At 40.3% G+C, this 18,914-nt stretch overlaps 1 protein-coding gene across 2 annotated transcripts; it reads right to left on the bottom strand.

The window, feature by feature from the left end:
- Window positions 1–1,374: 1,374 nt before the first annotated feature.
- On the bottom strand, window positions 1,375–18,560 carry usp46 (ubiquitin specific peptidase 46). 2 transcript variants are annotated; one of them, XR_003271239.1, is made up of 10 exons: window positions 18,114–18,560; window positions 11,024–11,104; window positions 10,428–10,641; window positions 8,029–8,267; window positions 7,474–7,550; window positions 7,289–7,372; window positions 7,010–7,207; window positions 3,854–3,932; window positions 3,556–3,763; window positions 1,375–3,458 (listed from the first exon to the last, which is right to left on the bottom strand). XR_003271239.1 is itself a non-coding variant. In XM_026159230.1 (9 exons), exons 1-9 carry the CDS (start codon window positions 18,147–18,149, stop codon window positions 3,662–3,664), a joined length of 1,110 nt encoding a protein of 369 aa, XP_026015015.1. In that variant the 5' UTR covers window positions 18,150–18,560; the 3' UTR covers window positions 1,375–3,661. The 2 variants fall into 2 exon arrangements, 1 of the variants encoding a protein (XP_026015015.1); XM_026159230.1 differs by having other exon boundaries at window positions 1,375–3,763.
- Window positions 18,561–18,914: the final 354 nt, after the last annotated feature.

Raw genomic sequence — 18,914 nt, 5'->3', positions numbered from 1 at the left:
TGACCTGAACTCTTGTGATATCTTGTGACACTTGTAATACAATACTGTAATATTTTATTTATGTTAATTCCAGACATCTTTTTTTCCTGAAACAACCTACCTGAAGTGGGATTGGTGCATGGGAAATGAGTGGGATGTTTACTGAGATGTGACTCAGAGTGTTTATTTTGTTATCGCGGCAAACGGGGTTAAGGTTTTTGATATCGTTAGCGTGCGTAAGTGTCATTCTGTGTGTAAACACGATAGCCCGAAATGTTTTGAATCAATTCTGATAAAACTTTGTAGAAGCGTAGAGTGGGGTCATGTTAACAGTCCGTTAAAAATGGCCTTACATCCAACAAGGTCTTCAAGTTCAATGTGATGATTTATTGGTCAAAGATTGTAGATTTTTGTCATAGCTTGACAAAGATTTTATCAAACTATGATCCTTACAAGTGTGGTGTGTGTTGTCAACATATAGAAATTACCATGTAAAGATTTGATTTTACATTTGACCTCTCCTTAAGGGTTGATTAATTGAGCCGAATGTGAAAATGCTAATGATATTTAGAAAAAAATTAAAACTTGTTTACTTACTTACTGCTTGTATTTATGTTAAGAACATATAGGCCTACAGGGAGTGATATATGGGGATTCTAAATACAGTATTACGCAGGACCTCTGACCTCTTCTTCAAGGTCAGATAAGGTCAAACTTTTTTTTAGTTCAAAATTTTATAAAATATCTGATCTTTAAAACTCTGCTTGAAATTCTAGTGCCGTTGTCTTGTCAACATGGAAGAAATATATCTGTATGTGGGAATCCTAAATATCATGTCACACTGGACCGCTAATCTCAGTTTTACATTTCATATGCCTCTCTTTCAAGTTGATGAGTTGCCTATTTAGAAATATATTGTAGTGTGTTATATAATAGGCTCAAGTTATGTATGTCAAGTTATGTAAGAATTGATATTAATCATCCATTACCCAACCCTACATACTGTTATAGTGTAATGAAAGTAAAGATTTTACTGCACTACAAACTTATTAAAGTACATTTTAAAAAGAACTAAGAGGACATAAATAAATACAAAATTAAATACTATTACCTTTAAAGTAAATACTGACCAAAGAGCGAGCCATCTTACAGGAAGTGTGTGCTCTCTGGGTGCTTCTTGTTATAGCCTTTATGAATGCCTTATTTCTACCTCTGACAAATCATATTGTCAGAGGTAGAAATAATTTAAGCATTTTCTAAAATAAAAACAAAACCTAAATAAGCAAACATACTCAGGAAATCCAAGTAAACTTAAAAATGGAATAAAAACTGATAAGGACTGGTCAGCTGACACGTATAGTGATGCAACAGAAGAATAAAACCAAACAATTCATAAACATTGTTGATAGCAATTTTTATTGAACAGAAGAAACTAACTCAAAGTGAGTGTGTTAGACTGTGGTTCATCATGTTAAAGCATTGAAGCTCATCATCGTCTAATAAAGTGCACTTTCAGTTAACTGCCAAACGGAGAGTCATCTCCTTCCCTCACACAAGTTCAGTCAGGTCCCACACGGTGCAGGACTCTCTGCACCTCAGCTCTTCTTGGTAGAACACCATCACAGTAAGATACATGAGACCAAGTGCAATGACTGAAAATCTCAGTAAGGGCGAGTGCATAAGTGTTAATGGAAGATCAGCACGTGAAAGAGTCTCTCTCATCACACCCGGGTCTGAAAAGTCTGCTATTCCAGCCACCGTTTTCTGCCCTGGCTCAGTTTAACCCAGTCGTTATCATAAAGCAGCAGATGGTGGCTTCTGCTCAGTACTCTGATTATGTAATCATGATTGTAAAACAGCACAGTATTTCTTTATTAACGGTTAACGCTAAGCTAAAATCTTTGCCATGAGCGTCTCTACATTATCAGATCTCAACTTTAAAAAAATATTTAGCTATTCCCAGAAGTGTTTCTCTACATAATATATATGTACAGCTGCATCTTTACAAAGAAAATAATGTTCTGTTAAAGACTGTTGCAAGGTCAGACTCCAGTTTTGGCACGTGTTCGTCATGACTTCACCCAGAAAACAGACTACGTGGATGAGACAGCAGAAACGAGCGCATTCAACACGCCTCTCATGTACAAACACAGACACTAACCTAACATAAATCCTATTCCTACGTCTTATTTATAACGAGATGTATTTGCAATGGTGATTCCCTCGGATGTGGAGCAAACAGGAATGTTGTTCACATGAAAACAAAGTGTTTGATGTTGCGCTCGAGAAAAAAGCGCCAGAGAGATCATTTACAGTACTGGGGATATCGTATCAATCACCATTAAATTTGAAGAGATTTTCAGGATTGCAGTGTGCTACATCAGACACGCACACATCATCAAAGTCAGAGACAGATTAAAAGGAAAATGCCTAAGCCATAATTCACCATAGAAATGGAAAAGAAAGGACAATGCAGTCCAAGGTTGCAAAGGGACACATAACAGAGGGGGAAAAACCAAACCAAACAGCACATCTACTACTCACAATTAAATGTACTGTATTTTAATCTCACCAGGAAACGTCACACTGGATACTTTCACCTCATATTGCACCGTTTTAGCTTTTTCAGTCGAAAGATTAGGCAGTAATGGGTCGTGTCTCTCTTGCGTCAAGTTAATCTCTTATTCCACATGTAAAATACAAAATTAAACCTAGCTTCTTTTTTTTTTTTTTTAACCTGTCCTATCAACTTGTGCGTTTCATGCACTTTATCCTTAACAGCCAGAGCTTAAACATACAGTATAAGCTCTCAAAAGAGCCTTTCACTTAATTACATTACTACTTTGTTACCAGCATTTCATATAAAAGTAATAAATATACAGAGTTCAATAAATTGGGGCGTTCCATGTGAATAACGTATAAAGATTCAGTGGATTTAAGTGAAAACAGCAGGAATTTTTTTTCCCCAATGTGTAGTGTTATGCGTGTAGTGTTTAAGTACTGATTGCTTCTGGTCAGACTAACAGGACAAAATAAAATCTACTACCGTCAACAGCTGACAGCTTTATATTTAGGTAGTTTAAAGCTTGCGAGTTCTCTCCAATTAGTGTTCAGATATTGCTTGAGAAATTAGAAATGTGTGAAATCTCTCAATGCGTATTATACAGTGTTTGTCTCCATCTTCATACATTTCTCATGCACCCACTAAAGACATAAATACACCGAAGCTCAGTTAAGGAAGGGGAATAGCCCTAATGGAAGGAAGTATGATTGGGTGGCACATCATGGAAGTAGATCTTATACATAATGTAGATCTTATAAAAATGATAAAGTACAATTTCTGAAACTGTCTATATGTGCACCAAATCCTTCCTGGTTGAGAACACCAAGTGGCTGCTTGATGCAATACCTTTTCCTCCCCGATCATGCTGTTGAGCATTTTTGCTTTTCATATTAAAGTGCAGTCCAAATGCAGGTGGCTAAAAGACAAGAATCAAAATAAAGAGAGTGACAGAGAAAAGAAATAGACGAGGTAAAACCCAGAGGGTGAGACTGGGGCAGAGGATTGGCACATACTTCAGAGAGGTCTGACTTGAGGAGGAGCAGGATGGGATGGAGATGAAGAGTCTGTTAGGCTGAAGTTTAAAAAACAAAACAAAGTCCTTCCTATCCTTCTCCAGCGTCACTCCCTGGATTGGTAGAAGAGGATGTATCCCGACTCAGAGTTCTTCGAGATATCTGAGGTAAGACCGTAAAACTCCTCAATGGCCTGGGCATCAATTTTCTGCACAACAGAGGTAAGATGAGATTAAATGGCAATGCAAACAAACAGAGGAGTCAAGGAACAAATAGGCCAACACTAACAGTCACGCACCTCCACAATGTCATCATCAAACAGCAGCCAGAAGCCATGACTCTTCACTATAGTGATGTAATGACCTCGATTTGGGCCGCTGAGGAGACAAAAGACAAACATTGAAATCGTTAACTCTGCCCACGCGTACTTCCTCCTGTCGTTTGCACAAAATTAACCACAACTGGCCACACGTGCACTCACTGCCATTTAATAGTGATTTGGGACTTGGGAAATTCTGAGCAGCAACTTTATGTGGTTTGAGAGCTAATACCTTAAATCTGTGAAGATCTTGTAATAATATGAAGGAAGTGACTGCTCTTGGCCAGGTGCAACCACCACTTTTCAATTCATTTCTATTTATATAGTGCAAAATCACAACAACAGTCGCCTCAAGGCGCTCTATATTGTAAGGTAGACCCTACAATAACACACGCAGAGAAAAACCCAACAATCGTATGGCCCCCTATGAGCAAGCACTTTGGCGACAGTGGGAAGGAAAAACTCCCTTTTAACAGGAAGAAACCTCCAGCAGTACCAGGCTCAGGGAGGGGCGGGGCCATCTGCTGCCACTGGTTGGGGTGAGAGAAGGAAGACAGAATAAAAGGCATGCTAATCTTTTAGGACACATTCACGCCAAGTTTTAAAGTGTTACACTGTCCAGTTTGATCGGAGTAACAGGAACAAATTCAGTCTTTACAGACGCAACAAATTTTAAATGCACTCGACAAAGTGTGCACTTCTACAAAGAGGAAGGAGAGAGCTGGCGACGCAAAGATTATAAAAGATGGACATAGGCACTGTGATGTAAGGAAGTCAGATTTTATTGCCTCAGTGTTAAAATTTTGACCATCACTTAGTTTTCTGGAAAAAGAAGTGGTTCAGTTACCAGACAATCTGAACTTTGTGCGCCACAATCTGGTGGTGAAGCCCAGCAGAGAGTTCCCATTTACAGCTGCCTTTGTGGACAACCACCTGCCAATTAAAGCAGCTACACCCACAATATTGCAAACAAGAAGACTTGACAGATTTTAAATTATTAAATTATGCAAGGTCCTTAACAGCTGCTGAAGAGGAAATTCGTTGCAGGGTGCAAAACTGTTTCTGTACAAGGCTGTAAACATGTTTACATCTGCTGTTCACTCCGATCAGCTGAGCAGCTGTTGCTCTTGGTCCCTAAACTAGCCGAGCTTTCTCTATTGTGGTCCTGAAGCTTTGGAATGATCCTCCTCTTCACATTAGGCAATCTACTTCAGTGGTGGTCTTTAAATCCAGGTTAAAAACTCGTTTTTATTTGCTGGCTTTGGACTCAGTGGATAACTGACACTGCTAATGCTTTGTTATTTTATTTATTATTCTTATTTTGCTTTTTTTTTAATTTTTTTTATTTCTCGTGTACAGCACTTTGGTTGGCCATATGTTGTTTTTAAAGTGCTATATAAATAAAATTATGGTATGTTGTGAAACTGAGGATTTGGAATGGGAGCCTATGGGACTGACTCAGTTTTAGTTTTTACTTCATATTTCACTTTTCAACTTGTGCTGGTTGAAAATTATGGCTGGGCCATATCATACCGTTCACGGTAATACCGATATAATGTTGGGCAACAATAAGAAAATGAAATATCGCGATAGAATATGGGTAAAACACGCATGCGCAGTGCCTTTGTTTTCATACGCATATGGCAGAAAAAGCATGGTGGAGAATGAGAAGGGTGAAAGCGGGTCGTTGAATGAAACGGATGAACCAGAACTGGTTTGTAAAAATGCTGCAACTTCAGTGGTGTGGAACTGGTTTAGCTTTCGTCACAACAAAGCACTATTTTTGGTAGAGCATGCTAGCGGGCCGTCGTTATTACCGCGTTTTTTGGAAAATACCACACACCTTAAATCAATCCTTTGATTTTTCTGAAAATCGGCAGTGCCCCTTATAATCCCGTGTGCCTTATGTTTGAATTCTGGTTGTGTTTACTGACCTCGAAACGATTTTATGTACACGGCGCTCGAAAATCTGTCAAATGTTTTAGTGTGACTTTGCTAAGCTACGAACCCGCACAGCTTGATGGATTGTCGGAGCATTACGGCTATCGTAGGCAGGAGCCTCACGGAGTGATACGTACTGTGCTTCAACATAATATTACCGTATTGTGTGTGTATAACCTCTTTTTAAGATTTATGGATATTACACATGGTTATCCTGAGGATCTGTCGGCCAATTTCCACTGGAAATGCCTTTTGGTTAAACTGTCAGCAAGGAATTTGCATTTTCACTGTTAAATTGTATATAACTTTAATGCACATAAAAAACAGCTGCTTGTTTAAGTTAAAATACATTGATGGTTTTTTTGCACTAATAAATTTGTGGAGTTGTAAAGTATTTTGTCTAGTGTCAATTATATCGTCAGCAGACTTCTTTTTTTTTTTTATAAATAAATACTTTATCTTAGAAGTATTTTAATTTTAAAATGCAAAGTATGCTTTTTAAAATAAAAACCTATTAGTGTGGATTTACCCAGAGACCTGAAGCCTGAACTATAACACAGGATGTGGGACTTAGCGAGGTAACTGCAGGTTTAACCCCTGATTTTCAGAAAGATGGTTCACTTTTTACTGAGGTACATCTCTGTGGTCATTTGTGTTGCAGATGTACCCAGCTCTGTAGAAGGTTACGCTGGCAATAAGCGATCAACAGGCATGAAATCACCTCCTACTGACCAATTGATTCACCAGAAAATAACATCATGATTCCTGGAAGATCCCTCAAACGTCTGAGCGAGGATGTCAGCAGGGTCTAAAGTTTTTCAGCAGTTTCTAAAGTCTCTGTCTTTCTCTGATGACGCAGATTGGGAAAGCCTAGGTTGACTTACGAAGCTCTTTGAGTAACTGCTTAGCCTGATTGCTAACGTTGGGGCAGGTGAAGCCAGATAAGGAAAAATATCCTGGCAATGTTGAATTTGTTTCATAGTGCGGGGTTCTCGTTCCACTGCCTTTATGGGTCAGCTGAAAAAATGTAAAGTCTGATCAGTGAGTTGGTAGAGGCTTAAAAAAATGAACAGTGTTATTTTTTTAAATTCCAAAACATGACACAATAACAGCCTTACATATCTACTTTTACCAGGTGTGACAAGATCCATCACACGTACTTTTGCTATATGTATAATAATCAGTATACTATACCTTCCACAGTGCACCACCACAGCTACTAGATCATACATGCGATCCAGGTTGACTGCATCCCCAGACGTGTTAAAGAGACGGAGTTCTAATGGGAAAACCACCCGATAGGACAGCTTGGTGTAGCGGTGCAGCTGCTCCATGTACTTAAACCTCTTGAGGTGTAGTGCCAGGATCATAGGAAGTTTCTTCACACGCATCCTGCAGTGAAGAATACATGCTTAGGAAGGAGCCTTTCTGCAGGAACATAACACTGGTGGTCAAACGGAGTGCTTTACTGACCGTTTCTGTGCTTCCTGCTTGCTGCAGCATGTCTCACAGTAGTATTTGTATTCACTGCACAAAGTCTCTGTGTTACTAAAGTCCCTGGAGGAACAAGCAGACCACAGGAGGCTCAATTACTGAGTCTCACTCACACCAAAGGGAATATGTCAGCTCCGTCTGAATGTATAATAAATCAATACTACCTGAGACAGTGTGTTATTGATGTGTTCTGCTCTACATCCACAGAAAGATCCAGAAAATCCTCATCTTTGCTGCTCACCTGTCAGACAGCGAGAGACACCGATGTAACTCATCTGTTGTTACACTGACAGAGTCAGTGAGACTAAGCCTGCTGTTCTGTGACAGAACAGCCACCCACTCACACCTACACACACTCAGCCAGTCTTTGAAATGCTTATTTGACTGAATGGCTTTTGTCTCTGCACCCTGCATCGCCTTGGTGTTTTGCAGGGGTTGTTCTGGGGAACCTGTTTCACTCCTTGCCCTCAAAAAAGGTGAGGACAAAACCTCAGACGGCCCTGACGTAAACCGGGTGGTCAGAGCTCCTCAGAAGCTCTCACTGATTCTCTTTTTTTTTTTTCTTCCCATGTCTCTCAGCACCTTTGCAAAGAGCTAATCCCCTTTTCAGACTTATTCAGGTGAGATCTCTTGTTCGTGCACCAGCAAATCCATTACCAGATAGCACAAACTACCTCTCTAATAAACTCACGGTGTAGAAAATCCAGGAGCATACATACTGTTTCACAGTTGAGGCAGCGCGTCTCATTGGTCAGTGTGCCTTGAAAGATATCGTGAACCCACGTGGGCTCCGTCTTGTTCTCCGTCTCAGCCTCGGTGGTGACGGCGGTGCCATTGTTCTTGAGGCGCCCGTTCTGCTTTTCCTGCTTTTTCTCCTCTTGCAGAATATCAGCCACGGTGTTCAGCAGGTAGTTGAGGAATTCGTGTGCATCTTGTTGCATGTAGTTGTCAAACAGATCTGGAAGGAGACAGAGATAAATGCATACAACTTCAACTTCCTGCAGAAATAAATAGAAATACATAATATTTCTACCACAATGGGCCTACAGGAGGCTGTTATTTAAACCTATGCATCAATTTAAACATCTGAAAGCTTAATAGATCAGTGCTACAGATAAAGGACTGGACCACAGCTATTCAATGAGCCCCCTAAAAAAAGGACCAATAAGGTTGTAACTGTTACCATAAAGCAGGCGCTTGGGAGAAGCAGCTAGCCTAGATCTGTATATATTAACAAAATTTGCCCTAAGCCATCTCTAAAGCTAGCTTTTTAGCAAATTAAACCTTATTTTAAAAAATACGTTTCTGGAGCACGTTGCTCCTAACCCCTCAAAATATACTTTTTTTCTATAGAATACAGTAAAAACTGTGCACCAGTATAGATAAAGAAGTGGTAGACCAGTATCGACTGGTTCTTTCTATGTTACATCAGGGGAAGTAACAGCTGTTGTAGTTCTGAAAACTACAGGTGTGTTTAATAACAGTAATAACTGCTGGTTCATTGGCACAAGCAGAAAACAGCTGTCATTACAGTGATTTGTTACACCTGCATTACTCTCACTGCGATGCTGCACTTTGAAAATGTCTGCCTTGACATGTTGTAAGTAAAATCAGCAGGGTTTATTTATAATAAAAACATCCATACACATTCTTTGTTTTAACAGATCTGTATATAAAGGGGGAAATGAGAAGGGAATGGTGGCGGCTGCCGAGGGGGAAGAAAAAAAAAAAAAAAAAAGCGTCCAGAGATGAGCCAGCTGACCAAAGCTGGGTCTCAACAGAGATTGCATTGTTCATGCACATAAAGAGCTTCCTCAATATGGACAGCAGTGAACAGTCAGCCTTTCTGTCAGCTCTACTCTGAATGACCTTACCACCAACACGCACCTGCCTTTCACTTCAAATATTCAGACTGTAATGTAGCTCAAAAGCACACTAAACTAAACCACAGCACTCAGCTCTCCATTTATGGACACGTGTGTGTGAAAGGATCCACATGACGGACACTTAAGTCATTCTTCAACACACTGTCTTAATGTTTTGAGCATATAAATTTTGACAAGAAAAATTACTCTTCTGAGAAATTATTAATGCGAGACTCTTCTTCCAGTAATCCAGCACATAACACCAGAACACTAAAACTGGGACACCTCAATGGGATTAACCCCTTTTTATTTATTTATTTATTTTTAAACAGCACCAGTGGCAGGCCCATTTTACAAGCACTCTATAAATGACAGTAACTCAGTTACCATTTGTGCTAGAGACACAATTCAAACGGTTTCAGGAAGAAGAAAAAGTGACCTTTAAGGGGATATTTGGCGTTTCATGGCAGCACAAAGCATTCACAAAGCACTGCTGTCTGAACACAGGAAGAAAAATCAGCTCGGCACAGAGATTACCATGTGCTTTTCATATTACTGTAACTCCTCAACTATTTTGAGCTAAAGAGAAAATTTGAACGGTTCCTGAAAGATCAGAAGTACTTTGTAACTTTTACAACCAAAATTGCAAAATAAGTCTAAGCAGCCTGTATGACACAAGGTTCATAAACGATTAACTGAGATGAGATCCAAGTGCCCTTAAACCCTGTATTATCAGAATATGGGGGTACTTGTTGCTTTGGGGAAGTGACAAATTAATTAGCAAATATTTATAAGGTGCTTCTCTGCAAATTAGCCAAGTACTTTGTGAACAATAACTAAAAAATATGCTGAGCTGCCTCTCCAGTGAGGTTTTCATCCCAGGAACAAACTCCAACTGGGCTGACGGTAGTCCTTGTTCAGACAGGAAGGGTTGGCGGACTTTGAAAAGTAGATCTTGAGGACTGTCCACTACTTAATCAAGAGTACATCTGGACATACATATAGAAGAATAAAGTGTTTATGCAATTCTTGGCAATCGGGAAAAAACCAAAAACAAACACACAAAAAAACCAAACATATGTTTATATTTTTTACCACAAGGTCCATTATCCAAAATATAAGGTTCGTGTAACTTCCTGCCACTGTAGATGGCGTAGACCTCACAGTTCTTATTCTTTTTCTGTGTTCATACAATTCCAGCACATGATATAACAAAGGCCGACTGTAAAACTTTCATTATGATGTATGCTCACCGTTCTCCTTCCGTAGGCGGGAGATGAATTTCTTGGGCGGTATGACGCCAACTTTTTTCTTCTGCGTGGCAATGGAGTGGAAGAGGTCAGCCAGGCACGTGAGCAGGTTCTCCTTCTTTTTCTGCTGGGCTTTGTACGCCAGCACATTCTCCCGGAAAGGCCGGCAGAAGTACAGAGCCTGGAGCACTGAGTTACAGTAACACGTGTTTCCAAACTGAGGGAGAAAACCACAGGGAGACATCGACACAAAACCGTGATGAGGAAGCGATTTAAAACAAGGACTCGAATATTTCTTTTAGATTATCTGTTAATAGCTCGTGGAAAAACGCCAGTGTGTTCTATTGTTGTTATCCATTTGGCAGACACAGTGTCTAGAGCGTTGAGAAACTTGTGTGTTTACATAAATGTCTCATTAAGGAAACAGAACATCCCCGTTTGGCCAAGAGTCTCACAAACAACATTGTTACCTCGAATACCCGCTGACCAGCCGAGGACATGACTCACTGCGGTCCCGTGGCATTTTGTTTTGAAAAATGACACCACTGTTGTTTGGCAATGGCTTTTGTTAATGCAAGCGAGGATTTAGTGATACTCACATTGACCAATCCGAAGTAGTGTTCGTTGATTGGGAATTGCTCCGGGCCGATGTCTTTCTCCAGAGCAGAGGCATTGGTGCCCTGAGAGGACAAAACACGAGACGCTCTGTCATCGTAATCATCTCATATTCCATTTGAATCATTTCAGTAGATTTCAGTGACAGACTTATTTGCTTAGTCCGGTGTGTGAATATACAGGCAAATGAATATGGAAATGATGCATAGTCAAGGGCCAGGAGCAGCTATACATCTGCAGCTATGAGGCAAAACAAAACTGACTTTTTCTGTAATTAATAAAATTATTATTTCTGGAATATGTAAAGATCTCAATTTTCTGCAGAAAGCACACACTTCTGCACATCTTGCTTCCTTTCGTCAGAACAACAAGTCATGTCAATGTAGAAAACGGATATAGTCTAAACAGGTAGACCCGTATCAAAAGTCGGGACTCTTGCTGCACCCAATTGCTGAGACAGAGCACTTATCTCTTGTCAGAGCTCAAAGCTTTTTCAAATGAATCACAGCTTTGTTGAGTGAACACAGCAGACAATTTAGGTTGGGGAAGGCTTTGACTTCTAATGACTGTCATTTCTCATCTGTCAAAGCAAACAATGGATACCCGTCTGTCCGGCTTACCACTTCCAGTCTCCAATGTTTTGGGAGACATGCAGGTCCCAGGAGAGACGAATTACCAAGGAGAATCCACACATGAAATATCACATCCAACCTTTACTGACATCTGAAACCACACTTTGAAATTTGAGCTCCTCCTGATAACAGGAAGCGGGCAGTGGTATTGTTAATTTAGAAAGGAATAAATTCTTAAAGGAGACATATTATGCTCCTTTCTACATATTTTTTTGATTAAGGCAGAAGCTTGAAATAACAATTATTCATCTAACACTGAAGGTGCACTGTTGCTTCACAGCAAGAAGGTTCCTAATTTGAACCTGTTGCCCTGCATGTGTGCAGTCTACATGTTCTCCTTACTCCTGCACGAGTTTTCTCCAGGTACTTCGGCTTCCTTCCACAGTCCAAAAACGTGCAATTTAGGTTAGTCGGTGTTAAGAAAAATCCATGGATACTAATAATAATAATAATGATAATATAATGACTGGTGCAATACACTGCAGCATTTTATCGGCCCATATCCATCAGTGCGTCCTTAACTTGTAACATCTCGATTAGATTACTTAGTTAAGATTATTTAATAAATAGGGTTAGGGACCTACTGACTGGGGGATGCGCCGATCTGATATTTCGATCAGGATAAAAAAAAATTATTATTATTATTATTTTTTTTAAATTCACATGATGATGGCTTCCCTGTGAACTGCTTGTTCCTGCTTTATGTTTGGTGAAACATTTGTTGGGAGGCTTTCACTAGTGTAGTTATATATTAGGGATGCAACAATACTCGTATCGGTATTGAACCGTTCGGTACGCATATGTATCGAACAATACAAAATTTTTTATTTATTTTATCAACTTTTCTTCTGACGATGCTGTCTGTGTTGAGCGCTCAGTGAATCTGTGTTCGACTACTCCGCCTAGGCTGCACTGTTGAGTGCAGATCCACTGAGCGCAGCGTAAGCTAGCAAGACGGAAGCTAAGCTCGAAATTGAACCTCCCCCACCTTCATTCAGATCTGGCGTTTGGAACTATCTTGGTTTTCATGTGAAGCATGACCCTGATGGTAAGCGCGTCATGGACAAAATTAAAACAGTATGTCGGATGTGCCACGCAATGCTCAATTGGTGGGAACTAGTGCGTTAGCGCAGTTAGCTTGTTAACGTGTTGACGCCGTCCAGCCCCACGCACGGGGCGATCCGCGGTAACTCGTTAACGGAGATTTGCTGCGTTATGGCGTTAATGTCATTTTAACGAGATTAACGCTGACAGCACTAGTGGGAACACAACGAATATCACTGCACATCACCTGATGGACAACATCTCCCACCCCATGCAGCAGACTGTGACAGCACTGAGCAGCTCCTTCAGTGGGAGACTGCGGCACCCACGGTGTGGGACGGAGAGATTTCGCAGGTCTTTCCTCCCCACTGCTGTCAGACTCCATAATAAAGACTTTAACTGATCAAGCACACACATCCATACATATGCAATAATACTAAGTGCAATAATCCTTTCTGTCATCGTTGTATTTTTACTCAGTTGTATATAGTATTTGTATTCTATTTTTATCTTATTGTATATTTATTTTATTTTATTCTACTGTATATAGTATTTTATTTTATTCTATTCTGTACAGTTGTGTACTGTATTTATTCTTATTGTATTCTAATTTTTGCCTCATAACTTTTGCACTGTCCACTTCCTGCTGTGACAAAACAAATTTCCCACGTGTGGGACTAATAAAGGTTATCTTATCTTATCTTATTTACGCCGACATCATCCTAAATTCAAATTTTTCAAATTCAAATTTTATTTGTCACGTACACAGTCATACACAGTACGATATGTAGTGAAATGCTTGGACAACTGCTCGTGACCTAAAGAAAACAAAAAAGGAAAAGGCTATGAATAAGATAGGAAATAAATATGAAAAATTAAAAAGGGTAAATTTAACTAGGAAGGAATAGAATATAAATTAAGGTTAAAAATGAAATAACTGTACAACACAAATTAGAATGAAGGGTAAATTTAACTGGGAAGAATAAGATAAAGATAAATATATAAATTAAAGTTGAAAATAAAATAACTGTACAACAAAATACACAATACACAATATAGAACTATATAAGAATGTATGAAGAAATCTAAATCTAAATAAATATATACACAATAACAGCAGCTGTACAAGTATTAACCGGAAATGAAGAATATAGTGACCAGTGTTGTGCAAAACCAAAGTCCAGAAAGTCCAGTGTGTGTGTAAGAACTGTATGTGTGGGTCAGTGCAAAGACAAGTGGAAGCAGACAAAAACAACAAGCACGCATGCTACAAACTTTACCCGAGTCATTTAGACAGCCGTTAGCATATGATTCTCCGTATGGGGACCTGGTATGTTTAATATGCTGCTGAGAATATAGCCCAGAAGAAGCGTATAGTATAGCTTTTATTTTGGAAAGAGACATTTCTCTGTAAACTCTCTTTTCCAAAGATGAGTGATTTCTCGATCAGATAGATTTATTTTTTTTATTTTAGCAACATTACATTTAAAAACCGCATTTGGTTTCACTGAAATATACAGAGGCTGCTGGAGGCTTCCCATGAGTGTTTCTTCTTCACTCACCTCTTTTCACTCAGTGTATTTATACAGCACTGTTCATTTACCCATGTCTTATTATTAATCTCAGCTCTCTCTTTCACAATGTGTCTTTTGTCTTGTCTTCCTCCCCACACCCCTCAACAAGTTGTGGCAGATGGCTGCCCTTCCATGAGCCTGCTCCTGCTAGAGGGTTTTTTTTTCCTGTTAAAGGGGAGTTTTTCCTTCCCATTGTCACCAAGTGCTCATACTGTCTTTGCCTTACAATATAAAGTGCCTTGAGGTGTCTGTTATTGTAATTTGGTGCTCTATAAATAATACTGAACTATAGATATGGATATGGATATGGATAGATAGATAGATAGATAGATAGATAGATAGATAGATAGATAGATAGATAGATAGATAGATAGATAGATAGATAGATAGATAGATAGATAGATAGATAGATAGATAGATAGATAGATAGATAGATAGATAGATAGATAGATAGATAGATAGATAGATAGATAGATAGATAGATAGATAGATAGATAGATAGATAGATAGATAGATAGATAGATAGATAGATAGATAGATAGATAGATAGATAGAAAATATATATAGAAACAAAAGAAAAACACCACACATCCTGATGAGATATGGATTAATATATCAGTCTGTGCAATCTAAGAACTCTAGCAGCTCTGACTGACACTGCAGGCTTTTCACATTAGCATCTAGTCTAAATAAAGCAAAGGCCACTGGCATTAGGCAGAGCCGTTTAAGTCTGTTCTTACCCACTCTTCACTGCCCCTGAACACACCAGGAGCACAGATTAGTGCAGATTCCTGCTCTATGCTACCAGGATGTAACCGGTGTTCCAGATCAACTGGCGTTTAGATCAACTGGCGTTGGTCGAACAGATGTGTGGCAGTCTTGCGTTTCAGGAGCTCCTACCGACAAACCAGCAAAAAAAACGCCAAATGTGTCATCTGTGACACTTGTGAGGTTGTCTCAAACACACTCCGTCAGTCTTGATGCTGTTGAACAACAAAATGTTTAAAAATGTGGCGAGTTTACCTGGTGATATCCTCATGCGCGACGCGATCGCGAAAACAGCAAACAAGTAACACCACGCCGTTGTTGTTCACAGGACAGCAAGAGTAAACGATCGGGAGACCCTTGTCGTCGTTATCGTTCCACTCGCACGGTTTATTTCACCGAATTCAGCGTTTTTGCTTCACAACTAAAGCGAGCAGTTTGCTCTGTGCACCAACATGGAGTCGAGTCAACCAGCGCCACCTCTGGCCAAGTGCCACAGCCTACAGCCAGATCAACCTGTGACACACATCTGCAGCACGTTTGAATTCGTGTCATGCACATTTGTACCTTTCAATTGTGTGTTTGTGCGTCATGCAAATAAACCTTTGAAAAGAATGAAATGATATCATATATTCCTTATTGGCCTACATTTGTACAACATTCCAAATTATATACGCAAAGTCATAGAAATCACCACTCCAATTGGTCATCATGATTTTAATATTCTCTTTTTCCATAACAATGAAATACGCCTTGGACAAATATGACACATCAATATTTCATTAGTGTTGTAACATCACATGTCGCTAGCATAGTCTGTCTGTGTCTTTTCCCTGAAAATGAATATTTCCAGCCAATATAGGCAATTCATCAACATGGCTGGAGTTATATACAGTCTGTATAAGTGTGGTTAATCTAATGAACATTTGTAAGGAGACGGCAGTTACTGTGAATTCACAGCAGTTACACAGTGATTAGTAATAAACAGCCAGTGAGAGTGAGTGGATATGACTGTTCCCACCACTAACACATGACCATAGCCCACTACTAGATTAACTTGTGACACATCTGCACCTGCTGCTATGATCACAGTGAGTAGAGGCTGAGTGGCTGCACTTACCCCTGGTACATCCAAATCTGCCCACAAACATGTTGAAAGATGCAATGCCAGCAATGTGGATTGTCAACACTGAAAACAATCAGTAAGCAAAGACAACAGGGATCACTTTTTTCTGTTTATTTAGCACCCACAACATTTGTAGTCGCCTTCTGCACAAGGGAAGTCCACACACACTGTGTGGTACCACTTTCCACAGAAGGTGCAATCTGCAAGATTGAATGAGATTGTCAGAGTCATTGTCTGGCTGTTTATTACTAATCACCTGCTGTACATTCACAGTAACTGCCATCTCCTTACAAATGTTTATTAGATTGACCACACTTATGCAGACTGTATATCACAACCAACTCTAACATGTTTGTTTGCAGAGGGAAGACACAGACAGACTACGCTAACGACATGTGATGTTACAACACTGGTGAAATATTAGTGTGTTCACGACATTTTTCGTATGGGCAAAAGTATTGATATCAGGATGGTGATTCTTATGTGTATGTCATTTGGCATTTTGTACAAATGTAGGCTGATATTAAATACATGATATCATTTCATTCATTTCAAAGGTTTGTTTGCATGACGCACAAACAGACACAATTGAAAGGTACAAATGTGCATGACACGAATTCAAACGTGGTGCAGATGTGTGTCACAGGTTGATCTGGCTGTAGGCTGTGGCACTTGGCCAGAGGTGGCGCTGGTTGACTCGAGTCCATGTTGGTGCACAGAGCAAACTGCTCGCTTTAGTTGTGGAGCAAAAACGCTGAATTCGGTGAAATAAACCGTGCGAGTGGAACGATAACGACGACAAGGGTCTCCCGATCGTTTACTCTTGCTGTCCTGTGAACAACAACGGCGTGGTGTTACTTGTTTGCTGTTTTCGCGATCGCGTCGCGCATGAGGATATCACCAGGTAAACTCGCCACATTTTTAAACATTTTGTTGTTCAACAGCATCAAGACTGACGGAGTGTGTTTGAGACAACCTCACAAGTGTCACAGATGACACATTTGGCGTTTTTTTTGCTGGTTTGTCGGTAGGAGCTCCTGAAACGCAAGACTGCCACACATCTGTTCGACCAACGCCAGTTGATCTAAACGCCAGTTGATCTGGAACACCGGTCCTTTGCTGCAGCACCACATTATGCAATCACACCAAGCTGTCAAAGGCAGCACGCTCCCCCATCCCTCTTGTCAATCACCGGTGACAACTATACAAACTGTACATTGTGTTGTCTCGCCAGGATGCAACACACAATGCAAACGCTCCACGTGTTCTGGGAATCCATCCTACCTGACAAACCATCCTACCCATTGTTTCTGCGTATGGGCACAACACAAATTTAAGTGGCGAACCGTCCTACCTTTGTGAATGTGACCTACAAGCATATTTTAACAGCTAAAATTAAGTGGCAAATCGTCCTACCTTTGTTAATAAGATCTAGAAACATACTCTGATGGGTAAAATGAAGTGCCAAACCATGCTACCTTTGTGAATGTGACCTACAAACATACTTTAACGGGTAAAATGAAGTGGCAAACCGTCCTGGCTATATGAATATAAGCTACAGCATACTGTGATGGGCAAAGTTAAGTGGCAAACCATCATACCTAGTTAAATTTGTGGTGGAATTACTCTGTGACAGCAGAAATGTGCATAAACTACTTATGGCAGGACGTTTTGCCAAAGGAGGATGGTTTGTCAGAACACTGGCAAGCTTCAGCGTGCAAAGGTGCACAAAAGGGGCCCTGTCTGAGCGACAACTAACTAAAGTATGGGGCCACGATTTAAACTACTGTGTATACTCGTTTTAAAAAAAAAACCTGCAGTGTGCACATTCTCTGGGTGCAGGTGGGAGGCGACTCATCACACACACACACAGGTTCAGCACAGTGCCTGCAAGCGGATCGATATCAACACGGAAAAGCAGCGAGTTACTCACCATATTACAAATGGAGGCGATGTTTCTGACAGTCATTTAGTTTACAGTGTCCCCTTCACCGCCATCTTTATAAAATAAACATAGCAAGGCGACGCTGAGCAATGAAGTTAATTCGCAGTCGCGGCTGGAGGCCAGACTGCAACCTCAAGCGTCAGAAAGCAGGCAGAGAGACACGGAGCACCATGCAGCCGGCACGGAGCTGAGGGGGACTCTCAGTGTGGACACGGCTGCATCCTCGCGCACATATCGAACACCCCTCAGCTGGAAAACGACAGTGCACGAGGAGACAGGCGAAAGTTGCAGGCAGCAGGTTGTTAGCAACGTCTAGGAAACGAGCCTGCTATGTGAGGAAGCACTACAGTCCCGCCCACCAAGGGAAACCCCCGGACCTGATTGGTCCGGATTTAACCGAATTGATTGACGTGATTGAAGAGCCATATGCAGACATGCACAGTGGCGTTTAAGTGAGCCGCAACCAATCATCTGCGATGATTTTGAGCAGGGATTTGTAGTTCGTTTTGTGATTTATGAAATTTAAAAGGACTGAAGGGTTTATGCAAAAAGCCTTCTGGTGACATAAAAACATATATTAGGCTTTATAACACGTACAAGTAATTCCCCCATAGAGAAGTGGTGTGAGGCAAAAAAATATGTTTTCAGGTCTAAAACCAGCAGCTTTTTTTTGCTATATGACACCTTTTGCTGCTGTCAATACTAGGGGTGCAACGATACACAAAATTCACGGTTCGGTTCGATACTTTGGTGTCACGGTTCGATATTTTTTCGATACAAAAAAATGTT

The sequence above is a fragment of the Astatotilapia calliptera genome, chromosome 23 (genome assembly GCF_900246225.1).
Source record: "Astatotilapia calliptera chromosome 23, fAstCal1.2, whole genome shotgun sequence".
Classification (NCBI taxonomy): Eukaryota; Metazoa; Chordata; class Actinopteri; order Cichliformes; family Cichlidae; genus Astatotilapia; species Astatotilapia calliptera.
The sequence above is the reverse complement of the archived record's forward strand: the minus strand, read 5'-3'. Positions and strand labels throughout refer to the sequence as shown.